We start from the raw sequence: 23608 nt of genomic DNA, 5'->3' as shown, positions 1-23608 counted from the left end.
GCATTGATGCACACGTGAATGAAAAGCACGAAGGACCGGCATATAAAAGTCTCTGAGTTTTGCCTGAGACTGCTTCTCTTCTTATCAACACCAGAAAGCTTGATTTTTCTTCTCTTTTACCAAAAGGTGAAGATCAACACCGGATGGAGTGAGATTGAGAGAGTTTCGAAAAACGATGAAGAACCCGTCATGTCCGGCGGACGACGTCTCTCTCTCCGTCATACAAACGTGTCTCGAGCCTGTCGCTGCTATTCTCGATGATGATGATGATGATGATGATGATGATCATCATCATCATCATCCGCCATTTCTCCTGCACTTCCGTTGAGCAGTCCAATAGCTACCACTCCGCAGTCCGATATGCCATCGATCTAAGAATTCTGAACTTGAGGTCCATGTATAGGCTTTAGAACGCGTCAGTAGATATATGGGAAGCTGCCATGCCGAAGTGCATCGCAGATGTAGGCCAGATTTCAATACTCCTATGGCGTGTGGGAGCTTTTGGCACTTGCTGAACAAGCTTGGCCGATATGTGGAATGCCACCGCAGGTTGCTGTCCAGATGTCATGTAGAATGTGATCAGTAACTCTTGCTCGCACTCCCCTCGAACGCCAGAATCAGGGCTGTCATCACCACAAAACCATCACCTTAAGAAACAGTACACACGCAAAGACAAACCAAGAATTAAGTAATCTCATTTCTCGCCCATGCATATCCACCTATAATAAGCCTGTAACCCTCCCAGCGCCAATCAATATCAAAAGAAGCTTGCCATGTATGCATAGCCACCCAGCTTTTGCCCTTTGTAAAACTCCGAGGCTCATGAAGAACGAGAAAACAGGAACAGAAACATGGGAGTGAGGATATATTCGTTCGACGTTGTGTCCGGCCACTGAGAGCTAGGGAACTCGAGAGACATGGGCCGCACGATCCCTCCCGCTACGGGGATGAAGCAAGCAAGCCGTGATGCTGCTACGTTTCTCGAGCATGAGAATGCTGGGAAGGATCGCGGACGTGCGAACGAGATATCGTGTTGTGTTGGTCACTCAGGGTCGAATCGACGCAAGATAGAACCTCTGATGGCGAAACAACTTATAAATCGACTTTCGAGGACGTGAAGTCCCAGAGCATCTTGACTAGGGAATCGGGTAGGGTGTAGAGGTCGACGTGGAACTCGCCATCTATCATTTGTTAGCACGTGCTTTGCAATGGGAGATGAAGGAAACCTACTCTCGACGTCATTCTTAGTGTACGTCTCGCTGGTCTTGTTGTCGTGGACCAAGGTGACTACGTGCAGCAGGTCATCCTCACCCAGCTTCTGCAGTCCATCGGCCAGCTTCTCCATGTCTACGTTCTTGTCTCTCCGGCCCTTCTTCTTGGCGGCGTCCTTGTTGCGCATGCCGTTGGCCTCGGCGGGACCAGACTCGGCGAGGAGGGCGAGAAGCTCAGGCTTGGGGTTGCGGAAAGTCTGCAATGGCGGGTTAGCAATGTTCTGGCTGATGAACAGCACGCGTATGTGGTACTTACAACTTGGTGCTTGGCCTCATAACGCTCCGACTGGAAGTTGAGGTCGTGCTCGAGGGTGTGATCACCGCCCTTGCCAACAGCGGACAAGACAATGCTCATGTCGAACTCACCCCAACCCTTCTCATCGATGCGGAACGGCGGCTTCTTGATGACTTTTGGCATGTTAGTGGGAATGCTTGCTGACGGCATACTGCTGAGCGCAGTGTCGGGCGCACTTACTGTGCTTGTTCTTCTCGAATGAAGGATGCAGGTTGTAGACGGCCTTCTCGAAGACGCTGGGCATGACCTCGTTGCCCTGGTCATCCAGCAGCCAGACCTCTATGCTCCATGATCGCATGGGGTATCCCTCAACGGGCGAAGGCTCCGCGCTGTGAATGTGTATTAGCGGCTGGCGACGTGTAGACGCGTGAGATGGGCAAGCGCATGCGATTGCGCGCGGATTGTACGTACATGGGCTTCTGGTGAGTGATGAGCTTGACCCATCGCTTGACCTGCGCGGTTGTTAGCATTTGCGCGATGGTTCTGAGGGCATCTCGAAGCCGCAACTTACGTCAGGCATCTTGTCTGATTTGCGCCGCGAGGACTGCGTAGACGGGCTGCTGCGAGCGTGATTGGTTCCGGCCTGGCTGAAGAATATATACGCGAGGTATGCAGAGGCGGTTCACGTCGGGCGCGGTCTGGCGTGTCGGTCTCTTGCGACAAAGCCGGGGCGCGTGTAGTAAAGGCGTGGCTGGTCTCGGGTCGCGAGCTCTGATTTGGCGAGTTAACTGAGAGATGGTCGCGGGGCGGCGGAGACGGAGACTAGTTGCTCTGGCTTGGCGCAAACCATCAAGCTGTAAGAAAAGCTGCACGAGCACGGAAGCCTGCCTGACAGGGGACTAGCCTTCTGCCAGGTGAGAGACGTGATACGACATCGGCACACGTTTGCAATGCAGGTGAGACTACAGGCTATGCAGGGTCAATTTCGCGATTTCTCCAAAGTAAAGCCATCACTACGAAGTCGACGCATTTCGTGCCATCATGGTCTTGCATGGGGGGACGCCGTTGACTTCAGTAGTCGGGCCATTTAGTTACTATCTAGTTATGTGCAGGGTGTGGGTAATCTCTTCTACCACCATCTTATCATGCCGTCCCAATTCCTCATTCACTGTTCGTGCAATCCATCTTTTCGTATCTCATCCCGTCCTCCAAGCTGTTATTATCCGGCAGCATTTACTGCTCCGACTTGCCGAAAAGCGCCTCGTTCTCTTGCTGGGCCTTGATAAAGGCCTCCTTGAACTGGTTGGCATCTGACAGATGTAGTTAGTGCTCCGCTGCGCGGTTTCGTGCATCTGCTTGGACTCACTCTCGCTGTTGGCGAAACGGATGGCCAGGGTCTGAGCCTCGGGCTCGCCCTCGCTGACATCGGCCGCGGCGTTCCAGACCCAGCTGCGGTCGCTGCCGACGTTGGGCGACAGCTTCATGTCGGGAACAACTACGCATTTCTCAGTATCCGCTTTCATATCCGCCTTCCATGTATCATACCGTAGTGGTTGGCGCAGACCTTGAGGGTCTTGTCACGGCGCATGACGAGACGGGTCTTGCCATTCTCCTTGTGCTTCAGTAACCGGACGTCACCAGTGCCGCGCTCCTTCCACTCCCGCGATTCCCTGTCGAACTTGAACAGCTTGGCGCGCATCTTGAACACTTGCTCCTCGAGCTCCTCGTTGGTCTTGGTGTCGACCTTCTCGGTGAGGTGGACGACGGGCTGGAAGTCGACATCGGGCTCTTCGTTCTCGGGGTCCTCGTCCTATCACCTTGTCAGTATGTCCTCAAAAGCACTTAAGCACACACGTACCTCGCCCTTGGGCTTGGAAGCACCTGATGGCTCGTCGACATCGTCGGCCTCCTCCTTCTTGACCTTTGCGGGGCCGCCACCGAACATGGAGAAGACGTTGTCCTTTACTGCGGCCGCTGCCTCTGTCGCCTTCTCTGTGATGGGCTTGTCATCCTTGCTCTCTGTGGTGGTCTCGGGCTTGTCAGACGCCTTGTCGGTGGTGACCTTTGCGGTCTCGTCCTGAACAAGAGTCGCCGCAGGGTTGGCGATCTGCTCGGCGGCGGGGTCGGGCTTGGCTGCTTCAGACATCTTCTTCTATGAATGCGGAGTATTCGGGTCTGTGTGTAATAAGAAGAGAGCTGCGTTTGTGGGGGAGATGTCGTGTGTTTGTGGGTTCTTGTGTCAACAACTGCCTGTAAATTGGGAAGTGGGATGCCCCTCCAGAACGCGCTTTACCCGGTTCGGTTCAGGGGACGTGCCCGCCCAACGCGCCTTCACACCTGACGCAACGTGCACCCAACTAGTTCGTCCTATGTACATGATGAGTCAATGCGTAACTATGACAGTACGGAGCCAAGTACACGTGCGCATCTACAAGCTGCTGTAGATGCATCGTGGTATGAGATGAATTTGACAAGTCCTATAACTCCCAAGTTGTCCTACTGTCCACACCAGGTCCCAGGGGTATATCACTGCACCCTTGTGTCTGCCCTCCTGTCCGTATACGCCGCATAATCAAAACAAGACAGTGCAGAAAGTCACATGAGATCCTCCACTGCGTGCCGCCTTCCCATGTTCCCTAGACCGCCCCTCCCACCTTTGCACATGCCCAGCTCTGCCCCTCACCGCCTTCCTTTGCAGACAGTCCCGCCGCCGTCTCCATCTTGCACCTCACGCGAAGAGCATTCATCCTGGCCCTTTGCATCGCTGACGATGTCCGCACCGGTGCGGTCACCTTTCGCAACCCCATCCACGTAGCATCCGGTATCTGTCTTGCCCGATGAGCCTTCATCTCCAGTTGATGCTTAGTCTCCTGAAGTTGCTTGGAAGCGTAGAGATCAAACCCGGCCATGTATTCTTGCAGGTGCTGTGCAGCTACAGCGGAGACGTTGCGAAGGGTGTTTTGTGTATCCAATATGTTGGACATGGCGGTGTCGAGAAGTTGATCTAGCGTCGACTTGTTGTGTCCAAGCATCACCTCGAAGGATTGCCGCAAGAGAGGCTTTGAATGTGTGGCAATGCTGACATTGAACTTATCGAATCGATACTGCTGATCCAGGTCGACAATGTACTCGCCAGTGGTGGTCCGGTTGTAATGTGCTGGAACCTCTTGAGAGTGGCGAGAAACTTGAACCTGAAGTTGGGGTTTCTTCCGGTTCGAATTGAAGGATTTGGAAGGACGGAGTACAAACTGATGGTCTCCGGTGATCTGGATTTCGAAACCTCCAGCCTGACTGTTCTTCGCCTTTGGCTTCTGGGTAGCCTGCTTTGGCTGGGACGGTACGACAGTGAGGCCTCGAGCTTCGTGTACAAGGCTCGAGCGACATGAATCCGGGTAGCGAGCCGCAGTTGGAGACACTGACGCTACGGGCGTGATCGTTGTGGTGTTGCTTTGAATCTCTGAAATGGCTGGTGACACTGACCGCCCTTGGGACACTTTTTGGTACAGCATAGGGGTATAAGCCGCACCCATGAGAAGCGCAGGGATGAGGGCGAAGAGGACGAAAGCAGATGCTAGCAACTTTGCAGTTGGCCATGGTGAGCCCGTCTTCTTCGTAGACGTCTTGGTCTTGTCACTAAACCACGATTTGCGGGCTGTCGAGGCAGCCTTCGTGCCCCGTGCCTTCGCTAGATGAGGACTAATGAGTGCAAGATGGCGATTAAGCTGCGATGGCTCGAGTTGGTCGAACTGGTGGATATCGAGGGGCAGTACCTCCTTCAGCTCGTAATCAGTGTTCGGGTTGTCTCGCCCTTCTACGCATACCCGTAACGTCGTAGTGTTCTCATCAACGGAAGATCCAGCTCCGAAAGGATTGGTCTCAGCAAGTTCGATGCATGGGATTGTCTCGCGTTCGAATACTTCCTTGGCAGATGCAAGATCTTGTTTGTCAGCAGTGCTATCAAGGACGCTTGGGTGACAGAGGACCACAAGGTCTGGTCGATCTGAAGAGTGAGCAGACAGGCCGGAGCCGAACATGAGCTGTCGTCCATCTTCCATGATGGCGAGAACGTGCCTCTTCTCGCGCGACTTATGAATCTCCATTTTGGCACAACGATCAGCGTGCGGGACGGGGGCATAAGGCTCGATGTGACCGCGGACCATAACCGACTTCGAGGCGCTAGGGTAGGCAGCGAGCGCTGCGCAGATCTTAGAGGTGATGGTGCCCTCTGCCCATTTTCCACTACCAATATACAGTATTCGGTATGCGTCTGGGGTGGCGAGAGGGTCCTTGGACAAGGCTGCCTTGACCGACAATCTAATCTCTTTGCAGCCATAACGGTCGAACACCGGTGGTAGCTCGTCCGTATAACCTGCCGAGCTCTTGATGACGCTGCTTCCAAGGCTTACATCAGAACTGCCCGTGTCCTGCTCTTGGAGTACGAAATGCCTTGAGCTCATGCTCCCACTCAGGTATGGCGGAACCTCTGTCAAAGAGGAGTCTTCCCCAGATAGTATAGGGTGTACGTGGGTTTGCTGCTCTTGGGATTCGCCGTGCGAAGAGTATGTGCTATCTTGTAAGTGGTGCTCGCCGGCTTCGTATTCGACGTCGTCATCACTGAAATCGTCAGACGTGTCGTCGGGCGTGGGACCGTCGGTGGACGCGATCGACTCGGTGTGGGCTTCGTCGTCGGACATGTCCATGACGCCGTCGCCGAGCAGGTCATAACTGCTGTCGTCGAGAGAGCTGCCCGCCTCTTCTGGGGCTCGGCGCTGAGTCGACCTCATCATGAGCGTTTCAAGATCAAGCTTAGTGAGCGAGTGGGCCACCTGCACAGGGGGGAATTTGAGATCCTGAGAGGAGTTAGGCTCGCTGGAAGACATGTCAGCCTGTTTTCATGCGAAATCCAGTGTGACCAGAAGTTCAAAGCGATCCGAGTGTGGTGGAAGGAGAGAGGGGGGAACGGCCACGGTGAGGTTGTGGTGGGCACCAGGTGGACGCTGCCTAACTAGCTGCGGGCGAGGCGCGTATGGGGGCCTTCGGGAGGAAGTGGGGACCAGCGGGAGCAGGTGACAGCACATACCAGATTGCACACTGATAGCCTGATAAGTGAAGTGTAGGACTACCGAGATGCTGTCAGTGAATGCGAGAGACGAGCGACTGTTCAAACTGCTGCGAGTTGTGGTGACGACAAGGTGCTGATGGACGGTCGAGCTTAGGTGGGATGCGAATGGGGGTAACCCCGCATAGTCTCGTAGTAAGCGATAAGATACGGAACATGGTTCACATGTCCACAGCGGGCCACCTCATTCATTGAAACGGAACAGGCGCGCTGCAGTCTACATCAGCACAACAATAAGTCTTAGTAAGATGCTGATGCGATGTAGACTTCTGATCGATCTACTTCTATTATTCTTTCAAGAGGTTGATGTTCGACCTTCCCGCTGAATGGGGTGGGGCCGTCACCTAAAGCAAGTAGTCCCATGACCAAACAACGAGGGCATCATTCAAGAGCAGAGCTGTTTTCAACTTGTTCGTATTCGTTCTCATACACTGTGTCGCCAATGCGCAGAAAGTAAGTAAGCCTGCAACGACGCCAGCGTAGTCCTAATGCTCCATTGAAGGGCGGCCCAGCCCATATGCAATGCCAACACCTGACGCCTAACTGGAAAGAGGAGTAGATGCTAATGTTCCCGCAAAATGCTAGCCTGAAGCTGATAGAATATCACGCGAGAAGGAGAGATCATGGTCCGTCAGGCCCAGGTGATGCCCAGCCACCAGCCACTTCTACCCATTCCGTGAGGCAGGACCCTTCTTTGCCCTCTACGTCGACAATGTCCTGGTCGCATTTGCAGCGACAGCCGACACCGTTTTCCTTGACTGGGTCATATGACGCCCAGTACTTGTCTTCTTCCAGTCGCTCCTTCTCGTCGAGTGTCGTCTTCTCAAGATATGGCTCTCGGGCGAGTTGTCGCGCAGGTGCGTTGGCGGGACAATGTTGGATGGTCGTATGCCGGTATCCAAAGTCGCGGAAGTAGTGGATATCCTCAGGGCCAAGTAGTGCACCAACAGCTAGCGAGTGGATAGGCGCATCTCCCCATCTCTCCATCCAGAAGCCACCACTGCGATCCATCAGCTCGAAGAAGTCATTGTACTCCTTGCTGCGGAACCAATTCAGGTTCGCGATCTCGAAATTGCTCCAGAAATGGCACATGTTGTACGATTCGCCCTCCATGTTCTCAGGGTGGATTTCAGGCATGGCCTCTGTGCCGAACTCGGCATCCATTATATCCTGAGGAAAGAAGTTCTTCTTCGACTTGGGCTCTGTCTTAGGCGCCTTCTCGTCCTCCTCTTTCGGTTTCTCCACAAACATCTCCCACATGCCCTTGGAGGTCAGGTTGTTGTTACGCTTGTAGGCCGAGGCATATCGCCAGATGTTGGGGACGGTTTCTCGTAGCTCCTTCACCGCGATGGTGAAGCCATATGTCTTCTTGTTCCGGATCATGTGGATAAAGGGATCGTATGTGATGTCGCAGAAGTACTTGATCTCAGGCTCGAGGCGCCAGTACCAGTCGTACTTGGCGAGTAGTTCGTGTTGGTAGAATTTGCTGTCCGTGTCAGTGGCAATCAGAAGAAAGCATGCTAGGATACGCACCCCGAGTAGAACCTGCACATGTGATGGTAGCTCTCCATACCACCGTACATGATGGCCCTATCACCCTGCTTGGCGATGCCTTCCTTCGCAACATCGGGATCTACCCAGTCGGGGAAGCCCCATTGCTCGGGAGGGATCTTACCCCACTCCACTGGAGCACTGACATGAGCCAAGACCGTCTCCCTGAACGTCTCGTTGAAGTCTCCGTCGTTGAGGAAGACGTATGGGTAGTGGAACCACCGATTGAAATGTCTCTCAATTGACTTGACCGACTGTATGACACCATCCAACTCCTTGTTTCTCGCGAGGACTACGAATGCAGCGTTTGCTCGGGGTCCGTTGACCTGCGGCTCGAGGCAGCCTACTGCGAAGGGCTTATCGTACTTCTCGCTTATCCGTCTGCGCATTGTTAGATGTTGTTTGGATACTGAGGTGATGAGATTCCACGTACCTTATCGAGGGAGGGCCGCCGGCGGGCATGTTCATAATGCCCTGCGAGTCTGGAGACTTTACGAACAGAATTATGATTATTATTATAACGAGACATGGAAACAACAGCACCAGGCCCAGAGGTATCGACACGGATGAACTCCCCTTCAGCCGTATCCTGCGTCGAAAGAAGGACAACCGTGGGGAGTTCTTTTCGGCGCGGCGCGGTAGGTCGTCCAGCTTGTCTAGATTGTCCTTCGAGGTCGGTAGCCTCCTCGTCATATCTTGCAGGAAGCCCATGGTGGTGCCCAAGTGGTGGCGTGTCTGGTATGCGATTTTCTGCCAATGGCAGCCCTATTGCTCTTTGGCCCAGTCGCAAGTGGTGCGGAGCGAATTCGAGGGGTCTAGAGGACGTCGAATGAATGCGACGGTTGTGGATGAGGAAAGGGCGACGTGTTCAACCCAAGGAGCTTGGTCGATAACGAGCGTGTGGGTCGTGACTTCAGGTGGGTGTACGAGAACAGAGATGGGTCGGCGATTGGCGTGACGGGCTCAAGCTTGTAACCCTGAGGGAGTGAAAGGAGAGAACAGGGTCGTTGAATGTAAATTATTAGCGGCCGATGATTGCGTATGCGTTTCGAGATCTGCTAGTTGACATGTTCCCTGTCGGCGGAACGCGCCAAGCCCTTTAGCACGCATGCCGATAGCAGGTGCAGCGGACCAATACGTTTCGGGATGGGCTTTCACCCGCCATATCTAGGCACCAGACTAGACATCTCGATGGAGTGAATTCTCTCTGGAACCAAGAGTAGACGGCAAGTGCATCGTAAACTATCCGCAGCTAGGGCGGCGAAGGAGCCGCACGGAAACCCGCCGCTAAGCGATCGACACGACATTCAGCCAAACGACTAATCTAGACCCTTACGTGCATGCCGTGTCAGCACATCCCTTGCACTACAACCACCATGAGCTTCAAAGCAAAAGACCTCCATTTCGGTAAGTTTGTATGTACCGCAATCGTATCGTTCGCTAAGTCGCCACAGATAGCTCACAGCCAGCCTTCTTACAGCGGCTGCGCGGGCAACTCACCAGTGGAGACACAGCCCGTCATGAACATCCAATCGCGCGGAATAAGAGGATGAAGAAAGACGACGACGAAGATGATGCGCCTACCTATGTCATGGAAGAGACGAATCAGTCGCTGAGTAAAGAGGAGTACGATGCGCTTGTCTCAGGCAAAGACGACAAAGAGGGAGGGGAGCCGGCTGCAGACAAGGCTGGAAAGAAGAAAGATGGTGATGAGATGTCGCAATCCAAAGATAAGATTGCTGAGGTTGGTGCAGTCTCAAAGAAGCGCAAGGCGGCAAAGATCATCGGGGATGACCAGGACGAGAGCAAAAAGGGGGAAGAGGCGGATGTTAAAAAGCCAGAAGCGAAGCCAGCGAAGAAACCGAAGAAGAAGTCCAAAGCTGTGAAGCTCACTTTTGGTGAAGATGAAGGCTGAAGACGGTCGCATGTCAACTGTTGGACATCACCCACTTGTGAAAGGCGATGCATCGATTCCCAAAGCTATTTTGGTTTCTCTACCTGACGCCAGTATTATATCAGGCTGCGCGAGACCATTGGATTTGCCGGTTCCTCGTGGCAATAATCGCTTTCATTCATCTGCAACTTCCCGAGGTCCTCGCGTGGTCATGCAGACTGGTCCGCAATGGACAGCATCAGCGACGCGATGCATATGGCGCAAAGGGAAAGGGGAAGCTCAAGCTGAGTCGTGTGTACTCTAGCATAAAGCTGACTTTAGAGCACGGAATGTCGCATACGAGGGCTACGAGCTTCCAAGGCCCTACCTTTCAAGATGCTAGTGAGCACATGGGGCAATATAGTGAGATTAGCACATGTCAATTTTGATCGTGACGGTATACCATTACTTCTCACCTACACACTTTCGATCTCATTTTGACTAAGCTTTGCAGCATGTCATGCCTGACTTATCACAGTGGCCCTTCGTGGTTAAGAGGCAAGATCTCAAGATGCTGCCAAGGTCGGAACGTTCCGATCGGAATGCGGACCCAAGCGCTCGGGACTCCACAAGGAAGTTGAAGCCTCCTGCATGCGGTTTCCCTTGTCCGTCCACAGTTCTGCCATGCAACATGGCGAAATTTTCGCTCGAGGTAATTCACACAATTACCTGTCCCATCACCTTTCTCATCCATTCTCCAGGACTTTGACAAACACATCGAGAACCTACGCGCGCAACTCCTGTTTCTCAATGAGACACTCGATGCGACGGATCACAATGACCCCGACTGGTTGGCAACGGACTTGATCTCACTGCGAAACAAGTCGGGGAGGTTACAAGACGACATGAAGAGATTCAGGGACCAGCTCGAGGACGAAGGTCTGGCGGAAAAGAAGAAGGTATGCTGTGCCGTTTGCGCACGCGATGCCGAAAAGCTAACAAGCGACAGGTCAAGACTTCAAACAAGCGTCTTAGTATCGAGGGCGCGAAACATGCCTCTGAAACACCAAATGCGCAACCCCCGAACTCCAACCCGCATGCCATATCTCCTCTCGTGGATCAATCGCCCACACCACGCGCAAAGCGAGCCAGAATCCAAGACGACTACGTGGTTCAACATGTCGATGTCACCGAAGAAGTGAATAAGCGATTACAAGAGAGCCGTTTGCGGCGCTTGATGCAGACGCCGAGCACTGCGCAGAAGCGGAAATTCGATGCATACGGGGATGGACCCAGGTCAGACGGGCCGGCTGGGAAAGATGAAGAAGGGCAAAGAGGTGGACAAAGTGGGAGCGAGTACGAGAGAACCCCAACGAAACGGCTGAGGAGTAGTGGAACCTTTGAGCATCTAGGAAACAGAACAGAAGACAGGCCAGGGAGGCAGAGTCCACGCTTTGAAGACAGAGTCGACGTGAAGAGGAGGAAGTTCCAACGATAATCAGCGAGAGATTTGCGCGTCTTTATGAGGTCGATTATGCATGATCGGGGCAGAATGGGACAACGGCGTCACAGGCATGGAAAGGCGAAAACAGCATATCAATAGGCGCATTTGAATCATGAGCAGTTTAAACCAAGTCACCTTGTGCACTGAGTACTGTTCGCGTGGCTTCAGATCTCCGCAGCACCTCCGCTCCGAAGGGGAAGCTGCAGCCGAGGCGGGAGCTAGCCGCCGTCTTTGCATCATTGAACTTTTTGACATTGCGACCACCGAACTACTCTGACATCACCCCTGCACTCTACCTGCTCAAACTCCTATACGCGCAATAAATCTACTCCGACACTCGCTGCCTTTTCAGAATCGACTGGGCGCACACATACTCCAAGATGGCGACACCGAACTCCGTCCAAAATATGCCCATCCCACCAGAAGAGCGCCTCGCTCTCGAACAACAAGCCCGATACCAGCGCATAACACGTAACCTAGCCATCGGCGGCCTCGTAATATGTCCAATAATAGCCATACTCCCACCACGAAAACTAGACCTCTATACATTCTCTCTAGGCATCGGCTTCTACCTCTCCGCCGATCATCTCATCACACTACGAACAGGCCGCGGCCTCGTACAAAACCTCAGTCCAGTGCGAGCCATGGACCTACCGACCGAACGCGCAAAGGAGATGCAGAAGATATTGCAAGAGGAAAGGGAAAAGAGTCGGAGGACACTGGAGCGGAAGGAAGGGCAAGAAAAGGGTATACTTGGGAAGCTGTGGATGGGTGATGAGGAGGAGGGTTGGAAAGAGCGGCGATTGGAGGAAGAAAAGAAAGCCATTGAAGAAGGAAAGAGTTATGGTGATATGATATTTGAACAGATTTGGGAGGTTTGGAATTGGGACAAGAAGAAGGGAAAGGACGGCGAGAACAAGAAGGAGTGAACACGTCTTTGGGTCTGCAGAGCCGCATTCTCTTGTATAACACGAATGTACGATATCGCCTTTGGGAAGGACTGCCATCCATTGTGCCCTACGTTAGGGTCTCCGAGGCCGACCAGTTGCGGGAACACGTTTATGAGGTGATGACCTAGATGTCTTAACGAATACAGAAGACCTGAATCATTGACAGCAAAGTGTCTTGAGTCAAAAAAGGCAATCAGTGAATTGTCTCTCATACAGAGCCTTTAGATGCGATTCGGATCTGCAACACTGTTGCGAGACAATCGATGCGCAGTGCAGCTGACTGGCGAAATCAATTTCTGACAAATGTCTCGAGCATGTCGCAACTAATTCTCTACTTCCCATTACAGCAAATAGTCCTCCTATGACAAGATAGCCAAGGATTACGCGAAACGAGCCTGAGCACTGACTGTATGCACAGGAGCCATGTTTGCCTATCGACCACGTACTCAACGTAGGCATCCGGCCATTGGCCTACTCCAGCGCCACCATCTATGCTCACCAAACTCACCGCGTCTACCTGTTTCAGCTCAGGCCAACAGAAGGACCAAACAGTAATTATATCTAGACATCGTTTACGCAGCCTCCCATTTCCTGTGTAACATCCTTCCCGTATCGACAGAGCTACAGATCTCGGTAACAGTACGCGCTTTACTCATTACTGCAATCCTACTGGGAACCTACAGGATGTCTCAGCCAAACACGCCACTCAGTCACGCAGCCGCCGATCTGTTCCTTCCATCCATGAACGAGGAGCAACAGCTCTCTCAAGCCGACTTCAACGAACTATTCGGATCAGATGGCTCAGGGCAGCCTATCTTCTCGACGAACAACAGCGATATACTCGATGACTTCGGTCTTACATATGGAGACGGCGCTTTTTCAGCTGTTGACTCACCAAACACCTCTACAACTTCGACTCCCGACTTCTCAAATTACGACTTCGGCCAAACCGCCGCGGCATACCCGACTCCCGGACCAAGTACACCCCATCCCTACCCGCTAGATCTGCAACGAACCTTCCCAACAACAACTGATGATCCAGACCTCAACGATCACCCTCGGCCTATGCGATCTCACACAAACCATGCCTACCTCCATTCAGCACACCCATCGCAAGGCTACGGTCGTCGTCGATCTTTGAGCACCGGCGATACAGATCGCATTGCCGCAGCCAACAGCATCACCAATCCCACTTTCGTTCGGCTCCAAGCGCCGCGTGCGAGATCAGCCACACCAGAACACAAGAGAAGGCATGCCGCGCTCTTCCAACATGGAAGGAGTGTGAGTCAAGGTCCGGCGCCGAGAGGAAGACCACTCAATCCAACGAGCATACCGTACTATACATACAACGATACATTTGTCGCCGACATGTTCTCTACTCCTATCGGTACGCCGCTGAACGAGATGAGAGATCGCCGGGATCTGAAACATGGCGCTGGTCACAACAGTGCCGGCATGACAGATGTTGCAGTTCGCTCGGATAACCCAGTCATTCGGCATATGACACGACCTGATGAACTTGCACGAAGCAGACGGATCATCGAGATTGGCGCTCTAGCGGTTGCCAGTCACTTGACGCTGGATCCTAGACTTGGGCTACAAAGTCCGACCACAAACCGCGCCCAAATTCTCAAGAAGCTCGCCGATATCGAAGAACATTTGGAAGACAAAGAAGCAAAGGAGGCTCTTTCCGCGTGTAAGACGATCCGAGACGCTTTGTCGAAGAGGATTGAAGCTGAGTTCGTCGATACAGTAGACGAGGTGGCAGAAGAATATTTGGAGGCTCCCAGTAAAGTACTTGAAGGAGCGCAGTATGGTATGTACGACGGTCACGATGACAACGAAATCATGGGGTTGTTGATGAGAGAGAATGGCGTTGATTGCCAGGAGACAGGATAAAATTCATCGAAACGTTCAAGACCGATAAAGCTGGGCGTCGAGGGAATAGACGCGAGGCGTAGCGCGATTGGGTCGTTATCGAGCGGAGCGTATACATGGTTGATTTTGGGCTATACATGATGTGAATAAATACCTAGGTACCTCTGATGCACAAGAAACGAGTTGTGCTGTACATTGGTTCTTTAAAATCATGCCTGACACAGAACCTCATATCCCGATGCTGCTGCAAATTCGATTGGCAAACAGCGTCTTACTTCTGTGAAGACTGGGAGCGATGTGAGTGCTGCATCTCGTATTCCAAACACGCTAGCTCGCGACTTCACATGACGACCCGTGGAAGCCGCCCCACCCGCCCCAGCTTACATACAGACCCAGCCACATAACCTCAAACGTGTCAACACGGGTGACCCTACTACAATTCATCATCGTGCCTCTCATCATGATATTCCGAATAGCGCCTCTCGCTGCGATTCTCGCGTTTGCGCGATGCGGAGCTGCTGAAGCCGCACCGGAAATTACGACAGTTGCGGAGGGCTACAACGTGATTGCCAAGATCCCATGTGTTGGGTGCCCTTTCCTATACCAAGACACATCAAAAGGCAACGATGCGCCGTGGGCTCAGAGAAAAGACGACAACGCTCTGGTAAACCATCCCTACTGTCAAGGAGACCAAATCGCCCGCTAACGTGCCTCAGCTTCTGAACATCTCCCTTCCCTACGACTCAGCGCATCTAAGCATCAACAATGCCCCACTTTTAGGAGACTCCAAGATTCTACCAAAGGTATACGTTAACCAAGTCTTGTTGGACACATCGAAAGATGATCTCGACAAGCTCGTCGCATCTGATCAACTCGACAACGTTGGGGGCGCTTACTTTGGCGCTTCATATGCTTACTCCCTGCGCCACGTCAAAGACTCCAATGCATTAGTGTTGCACTTCGATATCATGCAATTGTGGACTGATCTGACTTCTCCGGATCTCACAATCGTCATGGATAGGAAAGAGCAGAAGATTCTGGAACTCGTCCTCCTGCAGCGTCCCCTGCTGTCCGCCGGTGACCCAGCAAGCGCATACGAGATTATTCGCGCTGCACTCATCCCGCGCGCACAGTCAAGCATCAATGGCAAACGAATACAAAAAACGGCAATGTGGTTCCACGATTGGGACGACAATGGCAAGAAGGGTACAGCGAATCATGTTGTCAACTCGGCTTCTGCGTCCTTTGTAACCTGGCTTAGTTCCGGTATCTGGTCCCTATTCATCTTCATCCTCGCAGTCATGGCGCTGTTTGTTGTCGTGTGCATGTTTTGCATATTTGGTTGTGGATGGCACAAAGATGAGTATGAAACAGCACAACATGGAAAGCGCAGCAGTGGGAAGGGTGCTTGGGGCGGAAACGACATTGAGGCCGTGCGGAGGTTCATGACGCCTGAAGAGCTGGGACTCCGAGGCAGTGGGAGGGTTGTGGGGGTTGGGAAAAGCGATTGATGGACTGCGAGATGAAGAGCCATCATCCAGTCTGTGATCCATCCTGATTGACTTCCTTCCCGACCTCGGCTCGATCCTCGTGCTTTCGATGCGCGACCACTTTCATTATCATCGTCGTGTTCTTGAAAGTCTCGAAAAATCCTGCTGGAGAGCCCACTTGGCAATGGCACATCACGTTCCCGACCGCTAGCGCGTCACCGTCGAGCCCACAAACAAGAACACCCCTGGGCAGATCATCACGCCAGCGAACACATCTCCCGCGCTCACACCTCCACGATGGCACTACCATGACTGCGACGATCTTCGGCGGTCCAAGCCAAATATCTCAAATAATCGTTCACGCAAAACGAAAAAGCAACCGGCTGCGACGGCCATGTTGCTTCTGCTAGCGACGCGCGACGTCATTCCGTTACTCTCCGCGCGCCGCTAAACGTCATTCACCCAAGCTCATTTCAACGTCGCGACTCGCACCGAACCCTTTCATTGCTCGATCTCCACAGAGACCACAGTTAGTCACATGGCTAATTCCAGGCCAGGGAGCTGTTGGTCTCGATGCGCGTCAACGTTGGTAAAGTTTGACAGCAGTTCATCGCAAGGCATCGTCATGGTCTGGGCTCGTGAGGTATGACCGCATAGGTTCGGTTGATATGATAAAGACCCTCAAGTTTGCATGTTGGTGGAGTATCATCAGTATAGTAATCAATTTCATCACTTAATTCACAAGGGTGCTGTCCTGCACACCCACCGAACACGCACAATGGCCATCACCAACACCACGTCCACCGTCCAGGCAATTTTCGCCCTCCATGTCGTTACAGCAGGCGGCTCCATTATCCTCATTCTGGCCGCTCTTGCGTTGTTCGGTCGTCAACTTGTCGGCGGCCCTGGACGTCCCCGTACATTCAAGAAGTTCAACAGGTCAACTCTGAACAGGCACAGGTACACCAATTCATGCCCCTTCTTTCCAATGCCAAGTTAGCTAACACACAACAGCTCCACGGGCACTCAACTCTTCCTCATCACGGGTCTCACCACCCTCATGATCGCCTACGCCGCGCAATCCTCTATCGTGGCCCTTCAGTCCCGCCTCCCATCCCCCTTCTACATCACCTCCGCCTATGCCTACCCCCAATACACCGAACCCTTCGGCAACAACGACTCCATCAAGTATGGAAAAATCATCTCCATCCTCTCTTTCACCTACCAAGGCGCCATGATCATCATGAACGCTTGCATCGTCGGCGCCATCTGGATCCACGCCAACCACGTCCAGAACAACGGCACTGGCATCAAGGAGCCTGGTGTCCTGTCTTGGGCTTTGAACGGCTTCTGGATGCTGGCTATCCTTGCTCTTGGCTTTGCTAGCTGGGCTGTTGGTCTTGCGCGCCGCGGTAGTGGAAACTCGGCATTGGCGTACCCCAGTCTTATTGCTGTCGACTACATGGTGAGGACGCTTTACGTTGTTTACGTAGCCACTGTCATCGCTGCGTCGACAAGTGCTACTCTTGAGGCGATCCTGTGCTGGATTGGTATCAAGAAGAACGGTGTTGTTGGTGTAAGTTCACTCCCCTTCTTCCTGTGCAAAAGCATGTACTGACGAATCCTAGAACCGCTCCAAGTCAGCCCTCACCCGCTTCGTCATGCTCGTCACCCCCATCGTCTGGGTCCGCAACGCCTTCTCCATCGCCCAACTGGTCCTCATCTACCGCAACACAAACAACTACTCGCGCACCACCAACCAGGCCCTCGCTTTCCTCTTCATCATTTTCGGGGAGCTATGTGACCTCGGTATCTTCGCCCTTGTTCTGCTCGGCGCCTGGAGCTTCGGCCGCAAGGATAACCAGAGGCCTGAGGTTGTCAAGGAGGCTAGGTACAGCGAGAGCATGAGGGATAGCACTTACGTTGCCAACCCTAATGCTGCTTATGTTGTCGACCACGATACTGCGTATGTCGATGGACCTGCTGGACCTGCGTTTGAGGCGGGTAGGGGTCCTACTTACATTCCTCACGTTAACTAAGGGAAGGATGGATGATGTTGTACGATATGCGTGGAACGTTTGATGGAAATGATTTTTGAAGCGTTACAAGCGTATTAGCGGATCTTTAAGTAAATAATTGTTAATGAAATACACTTTAAAAAGCCCCGTCCCTGAATCTGCGCATATGGTAGGCCGAACTAGCTATCCTCCTCCTCTATGGTCTAGAGCAGGCTTCAACAGGTACTCCACTTTCAGACGAAATCAGATGAGTTCGAAAATACGAATCTGTCAGAAGAAGGGCTTTCTGATTTGATTACGACAATACTGTTTGAGCGGGCACGCTTCTTTGCCACACGTTTTCTTGGGACACGGCGGGGCGGGGGAGTACAGTCGCTAATCCTGTCCCGTAGATGTTAGCAGATGTAGGTATATAATTAAATAAGCATCTTACCTTTTGGAACTCTCTTTGTAGCAAACCCGGTCTTCATGGCAGTGGTACAAGCAAGGTTCATCTTTCGCACGATCGGAAGGGCCAGAGCCGTCAAGGTGGCAGCGATAAGAATTCCCGAGCGAAACCATCGCAACGAATCTGTCGGGAAATAACTGATAGTTGTTGGCCCAGTATTCATAGTCTGTGTTCCAGACAGTGTAGTCTGCGATGAACTTTCGAAGTGGATTGTTGGCATCAGTGCGGTTGAATACAGTTTGGATGATCTCGGAAAGCAGTGTGGCAAAATCGTCGGCGTCGGCTCTGTCTCCCCATTCCATTAGGGAGTCCATGAGTGTGTCCCTATAGTCATCGTCGTCGAGGTGGCATCCAAGAAGGTAGCCCTTGATCAGTTTTCGACCTTCATGAACCACCCTCGAGAGACCTTCAGCTTCCATAAGGACGCGTTCGGTGTACAGCCATTGAACGTAGATCATGAAGTCTTTTGGCTGGTAATCTGTGAGGACGATCGGGCCTTCCTTATTCTCGCTGTCGTCCGCTAGCAAGTTCGCATCGATTAGAGCTGAAGATTCTCGGATAAGCTTTGCGTGGACCGTGAAATCTTCGTGGTCGGGTTTTATGCCGACGCTGATGGTGATGACGCGAGTTCCCATGCTGGTTCATGTTAGTAGAGTCGGTAAGATGCGCATCTTGTACTTACCACAGCAATTTGCTCTCAGGATACAGCGGCATCGTGGCAGTAAAGCGCTTCGCGTGCGAGCGCGGTGACGAGGATATGGCGCAGACGTGTGCAAGTGGAAGACGCGATCTAAGACAAAGAGACACGGTGACTGGAAAGGTCTAGAGCTCTAAGAAACATTGGAAAATCCGAATTAGGCAGCCGCGCGAGGTGAATGACGTAGTGCTGGCCGAGAGTTCATGTGGAAGGGAAGGAGCGACTAGCTTTTCTCATCTCACTCTCACATTTGTATGGTGAACCGCTTCTGACATCTCGCTCAAGTATGCGGTGTTATGGTTGCCTGTATCTACGAATTGGATACAGCGTACGTTCCCAATTCCACCTCATGTGTCATGATGCGCGTGATATCCTTATCCTTCCATACGACCCACGCTAGGCATTCAGTCACGCCCAATCCTCGTCAGTGGAAGCAGACAGTGTACGATTGACGCAATTACACGCCATATACAGGCCATTCTCAAGCACGTCGCTTTGCGTCTGATGACTGGGCGTCGTCGGGAGCTGGGCGCTTCGTTGTGATAACGCGAGACCTAGACCCTGTCAGCTGTGATTGTTGCGTGAGCAGAGGATATTACGTACGTGTCGGCTTTCTTCCTGTAGCAAGGCTTCTCGTCGCCATGACAGTGGTACTTGCAGCTCGTCTCCCACCCGTCAAGTGGTGACTTGCCGCGCGTGCTCGGAACAAGCCGTCTAGTCACGGCGATAAGTAGATCCATCATGTAATCAGTGTTCACGGTATCTCGTTCCTTTTCCATAGCAGGGAAATGAAACTCCTGTATTTCCCAGGCTGCGAGGGCTGTGACAAGTTTTCTAGTTGGCGACTGGTCCGGTGTCTTATGGTAAAAGTCCGAACCAAAATTTGGTGGGAAACGGCCGCCGCGACTACGGTGTATTTCGACAGTGCATTGTATGAGAACATCGTTGAGAGTGTCTCTGAAGTCAGTGTCGAGTAAGTAGTGGCCTAGATCGGATAACTTAGGCAACAGGAGCATCTCCGTGAATAAGGGTAGGGCAGGATCATTTCCATCGGCGAGGTAGGATTTGCTGTGAACGACGCCTGTAACAAGCCACTGGAAGTAGATACCGAAGGTGTGTATGTCGAAATCGGGTAGGGTAATGACCCGCTCTTGCGATTCTTGCCACGGTCCTCTCATCGCTGCGTCAACGAACTCGGACGAGGCACGAATGCGGTCCTCAGGAACCAGGAACACGGCCTTGCCTCCATGACCAACTTTGAAGGTGATCATGTTCTTCTTCGTACTGCTCGTTGTTAATTCGTTGACGTACGCAACTCTGAATCGTACTTACAAGGCAGCGTCCGCTGCGAAACCCCTCCGTACCATAGTGAGTCCTGTAGCTCACTTACCGTATGCGAATGGTTGTTGGAAAGTGGAAACTGTGTGGTACTAGGAAGTTTGAGATGTCGGGAGTACAGGTGCCGCAAAGTGAGAGCATGTCGCGCCTTCCGTGGCCACTGACCTCACCAATCATCTCTCACCTCACCACCTGCACCGGCACTATTACGCCTACGACGGACGATCTTTGCACGGATGATCAACAATGGATGCATTTCAATACGCTCGCTCGCTAAGACAAACAATAGACACAAGAAATAATAAATCGCTCAACGACAGAAGCGCGCGCCATAATAACGCGCACGCTGGGTATCTTACAAACATCCAAAAGGTCATGCCATGCCCGGCCGTATCCAGAAGGAAAGAAAACCTTACCAATCATTCCACGTCTCGAGACCGCATCAAGCGACCTAAAAGCCTCAAGCATATGCTCCTACCCGGTCATCGCCATGGAAGAACCCACTCCCATCGAACCCTTCTTCCTTCGGCGTGGCCCACACTTCTGGCGAGACGTCATCGTAGCTCGGCTTGCGGGCCAGGTCTTCAGAGTAGACGCTCGCGTCGTCGTTGGCCCAGCGCTGGTTCCGGTCGTGGCTGGTCTGGCCGTAGACGACATTGCGGTCGTGCGCTGGAGCTCGCGGTGTGGAGCAGCTTATTCGCTGGTCGCCTTCACGCGAGATGATCAAGGTGTCGGGCGAAGGAGTGGGATACGATGGCGATGTTGCAGTCGCCGAAACGATGAGCTTGTTCACCAGCGCATGCAAGTCCGACACATCGTGCTGCAGAGTGCGAACCTGCTGTTCCAAGGCCTTCCTCGCGCTCCTCTCGTGTCTAAGCGCCTCATAGACGTTCCGCAGCGCTCGCGCAGTCTCCTCGTTACTTCCAGTGTGAGGAACGGGAGGTGCGGCAAGCGTTGGAGAACCAGGCGCAGGCTCGGGCTCAAGAGTCTCACTACTTGATTGGACGATGAGCTCTTGATGAATGCTCGGTGCTGATCTTGAGTGAGAGCGCGATGCAGATGCAGACGAACTCCGGTTCCTTGATCGCAGGTTGCGAGGTGCGTTTTCGAGGATGATGGTTTGCCGGTTGTTACGGGATGACATCCGGCGGGTGAGTGTTTCGAGATTGGAGTACCTGGATTCAAGATCCTGAACGCGATCCTCAATGGGTATGCGATGTTGGCTCTTCGCTGGTGGCGGAGGCGGCGGCGAAATGCTTCGGACTTGCGGTGATTCTGGGATAGTTTCTTCCTTGGGTCCAAACAACGCATTCTTCAGGTCACCGAAGTTGAAGGCTGAGACTGGGGGCTGAACACTACGTTCTTGCTCGCGGTTTGGCTCTTCCGTAATCGGCGTCGCGGTCTGCGATTCGTCCGCTTGAACGAGCGTCGCGCTCATCTCGTTGAACGACTCGTTGTCTGGTTCTCGGATCATGGGCTCTTGCATCGGCACGGTGCGGACCGTCTCTACAGTCTTCGCTGTTTGCGGTCTACTATAGATGCTGCCGGACATGTAGCTCTCCCTCCAGAACTTGATCTCCGCACTCCTGCCTCTCTCCGTCGAGGCGCGCTCTTTTGCGAGATTGTGAAGAGCATCTGCACTTCTTGATCTCCGTCTGTCGTGTTTGGACGTTACTGTTTGAGTCGGGCTGGACAGTGCGATACCGATACCGGGAGACATCTCATCTTCTTCAGCCTGTTCATCCCACGCTGCTAGCTTTTCCCGAGGCTCGTCGAAACTGTGTCGATGAGTAATGGCACTTGGTACAGTGGGCAGCGTGGCTCTTCGGCGACCGAGATCCGGCCTGTCCGTATCGAATGTAAGGTACTCTTTCGGCGGACTTGCCGGCGGCGCATTTACGTTCATGGGGTACGGGAGATGTTGGCCTAGCGGATGTAATGGCTGTAGCTCCTCCACTGGCAGATCAGATATCCGAGGATTGAACGGGGGTGTCCTTGGTTCTCTTGGTGGTGTTGATCTCAGCATGGTAGTGTCCTGTTCTTCGTCAGATTTCATTCGTCATGCTGTTCTAGACAAACTCACACTATGGTGGTAGCTGTGGCCACGCTGCATTGGCTCTTCTTCCAGATCATCCGCTCGGTCCGGGCCTTTTCGCCCGAACATTTTCCGGAACACATTTCTGAGACCGCTCTTGCGCTTGTTCTTCTTCTGCGCAGCTTTGCCGGCGCTCTCTGGCGTCGAGCGAAACGGCGACGGGGAAGCGATCGAAGTCGATGGCACAATGCTTTCGCGCTGTACTTCGTCCAAGTGTCGCACTCTTGGTGGGGATCGCGAAGAAATCGGGCGCTCGGGAGCAGCCGAATCGCGCTGTGGCTGCTGCTCTCCCACAGGATTTGATCGCAAGGCTGACATATGCTGTTCAGGCACAGGCGGAGGAGACTGAAGTGGTCTTGGCGGGGTTTGCGGCCTTTCATACTGCTCTTCTGGCGCGTCCTGCGGCTGCAGTGTGCGGTCCAGCGCGCCATTTTCCGCGTACTCCTTCTCTTCCTCTTCATTCAACGGCACATCCTCGGTAATAGGGATCGGCCCGCTAATTTTTAAGTTCCCTCTTCTGATAGCCTCAGCCTTCCAGCTGGAGCGCTCTAGAGGCGAGGGTGAGGGCGTCGACGCACTCATATCGGCGACGACAAAGCCTTCTCTTTGAAGCATATGGATGCTGCGATGTTTTGGATTCCGAGTGTTGGCGAATGCGCTTCTGCGGACGAGTTCTGGAAATTGCGCTTAGGCGAGGTTTACCGGGATGACCCAGCGAGCGTGAGGATCTCGACTACCATCACCGATGTTGCGAAAGCAGTTGATGGATAAGAAGCAAAGCAAAGGCGGACCGGAGCGACAAGCGCGGCAAACGTCCCTCCTCCGAAAATAGATGCAAGGCAAGAATAGGCAATAAGGAATTAACAACGATAGCCCCCAAGACTCGAAAGAAGCGAACTCGATCAGAAAGAGCGACGAGGTTAAACAATAGAGAGACGTGCCACAGACGACGTAACGAGAAGAGCAGCAAAAGAACGGGGGGCGGCGCTCTTAGGGTCTATGTATCAGACCGAGAGCGTCATGTACCCTTTGGACAAGGGTGCCAATAGAGTGGGGAGGGTCAGTCGGATGGGGGGCGCGGCGGGAAGGAGGAGGCTATTATTGATGGCGCATTTGCGAATCAAGCAGTATGACCGGCATT

The 23608-nt window shown here is 53.0% G+C and overlaps 12 protein-coding genes across 12 annotated transcripts; 5 read left to right on the top strand and 7 right to left on the bottom strand.

Annotated features, from left to right (window-relative positions):
- Positions 1-1092: 1092 nt before the first annotated feature.
- Positions 1093-2086, bottom strand: J4E84_004949 (uncharacterized protein; the record flags this gene model as incomplete). The annotated part of the gene is made up of 6 exons (XM_049387549.1): positions 1093-1181; positions 1231-1468; positions 1528-1679; positions 1747-1895; positions 1978-2018; positions 2078-2086. The coding sequence occupies 6 exons, from the start codon at positions 2084-2086 to the stop codon at positions 1093-1095; spliced, it is 678 nt and encodes a 225-aa protein (XP_049244527.1).
- A 653-nt stretch (positions 2087-2739) lies between these two features.
- Positions 2740-3652, bottom strand: SBP1 (single stranded nucleic acid binding protein; the record flags this gene model as incomplete). The annotated part of the gene is made up of 4 exons (XM_049387548.1): positions 2740-2816; positions 2873-3001; positions 3052-3316; positions 3365-3652. 4 exons carry the CDS (start codon positions 3650-3652, stop codon positions 2740-2742), a joined length of 759 nt encoding a protein of 252 aa, XP_049244526.1.
- Positions 3653-4142: 490 nt separating this feature from the next.
- J4E84_004947 (uncharacterized protein) lies at positions 4143-6386 on the bottom strand (the record flags this gene model as incomplete). The annotated part of the gene is made up of 1 exon (XM_049387547.1): positions 4143-6386. The coding sequence occupies one exon, from the start codon at positions 6384-6386 to the stop codon at positions 4143-4145; it is 2244 nt and encodes a 747-aa protein (XP_049244525.1).
- Positions 6387-7246: 860 nt separating this feature from the next.
- Positions 7247-8887, bottom strand: J4E84_004946 (uncharacterized protein; the record flags this gene model as incomplete). The annotated part of the gene is made up of 3 exons (XM_049387546.1): positions 7247-8111; positions 8159-8557; positions 8610-8887. 3 exons carry the CDS (start codon positions 8885-8887, stop codon positions 7247-7249), a joined length of 1542 nt encoding a protein of 513 aa, XP_049244524.1.
- A 665-nt stretch (positions 8888-9552) lies between these two features.
- Positions 9553-10091, top strand: J4E84_004945 (uncharacterized protein; the record flags this gene model as incomplete). The annotated part of the gene is made up of 2 exons (XM_049387545.1): positions 9553-9583; positions 9631-10091. The coding sequence occupies 2 exons, from the start codon at positions 9553-9555 to the stop codon at positions 10089-10091; spliced, it is 492 nt and encodes a 163-aa protein (XP_049244523.1).
- Positions 10092-10740: 649 nt separating this feature from the next.
- J4E84_004944 (uncharacterized protein) lies at positions 10741-11547 on the top strand (the record flags this gene model as incomplete). Its single annotated transcript, XM_049387544.1, has 3 exons — positions 10741-10761; positions 10811-11008; positions 11059-11547. 3 exons carry the CDS (start codon positions 10741-10743, stop codon positions 11545-11547), a joined length of 708 nt encoding a protein of 235 aa, XP_049244522.1.
- Positions 11548-11571: 24 nt separating this feature from the next.
- J4E84_004943 (uncharacterized protein) lies at positions 11572-12482 on the top strand (the record flags this gene model as incomplete). Its single annotated transcript, XM_049387543.1, has 2 exons — positions 11572-11576; positions 11906-12482. 2 exons carry the CDS (start codon positions 11572-11574, stop codon positions 12480-12482), a joined length of 582 nt encoding a protein of 193 aa, XP_049244521.1.
- Positions 12483-13244: 762 nt separating this feature from the next.
- Positions 13245-15892, top strand: J4E84_004942 (uncharacterized protein; the record flags this gene model as incomplete). The annotated part of the gene is made up of 3 exons (XM_049387542.1): positions 13245-14319; positions 14858-15045; positions 15098-15892. The coding sequence occupies 3 exons, from the start codon at positions 13245-13247 to the stop codon at positions 15890-15892; spliced, it is 2058 nt and encodes a 685-aa protein (XP_049244520.1).
- A 757-nt stretch (positions 15893-16649) lies between these two features.
- Positions 16650-17910, top strand: J4E84_004941 (uncharacterized protein; the record flags this gene model as incomplete). The annotated part of the gene is made up of 3 exons (XM_049387541.1): positions 16650-16831; positions 16886-17447; positions 17500-17910. 3 exons carry the CDS (start codon positions 16650-16652, stop codon positions 17908-17910), a joined length of 1155 nt encoding a protein of 384 aa, XP_049244519.1.
- A 408-nt stretch (positions 17911-18318) lies between these two features.
- J4E84_004940 (uncharacterized protein) lies at positions 18319-19051 on the bottom strand (the record flags this gene model as incomplete). Its single annotated transcript, XM_049387540.1, has 2 exons — positions 18319-18973; positions 19044-19051. 2 exons carry the CDS (start codon positions 19049-19051, stop codon positions 18319-18321), a joined length of 663 nt encoding a protein of 220 aa, XP_049244518.1.
- Positions 19052-19515: 464 nt separating this feature from the next.
- Positions 19516-20401, bottom strand: J4E84_004939 (uncharacterized protein; the record flags this gene model as incomplete). The annotated part of the gene is made up of 3 exons (XM_049387539.1): positions 19516-19588; positions 19638-20318; positions 20367-20401. The coding sequence occupies 3 exons, from the start codon at positions 20399-20401 to the stop codon at positions 19516-19518; spliced, it is 789 nt and encodes a 262-aa protein (XP_049244517.1).
- Positions 20402-20832: 431 nt separating this feature from the next.
- J4E84_004938 (uncharacterized protein) lies at positions 20833-23082 on the bottom strand (the record flags this gene model as incomplete). The annotated part of the gene is made up of 2 exons (XM_049387538.1): positions 20833-22407; positions 22456-23082. The coding sequence occupies 2 exons, from the start codon at positions 23080-23082 to the stop codon at positions 20833-20835; spliced, it is 2202 nt and encodes a 733-aa protein (XP_049244516.1).
- Between the last annotated feature and the right edge of the window lie 526 nt (positions 23083-23608).

The sequence above is a fragment of the Alternaria hordeiaustralica genome, assembly GCF_023758085.1.
Source record: "Alternaria hordeiaustralica strain BMP 2776 chromosome Unknown scaffold_8, whole genome shotgun sequence".
Taxonomy (NCBI): Eukaryota; Fungi; Ascomycota; class Dothideomycetes; order Pleosporales; family Pleosporaceae; genus Alternaria; species Alternaria hordeiaustralica.
This window is presented reverse-complemented; position numbering and strand designations above follow the sequence as displayed.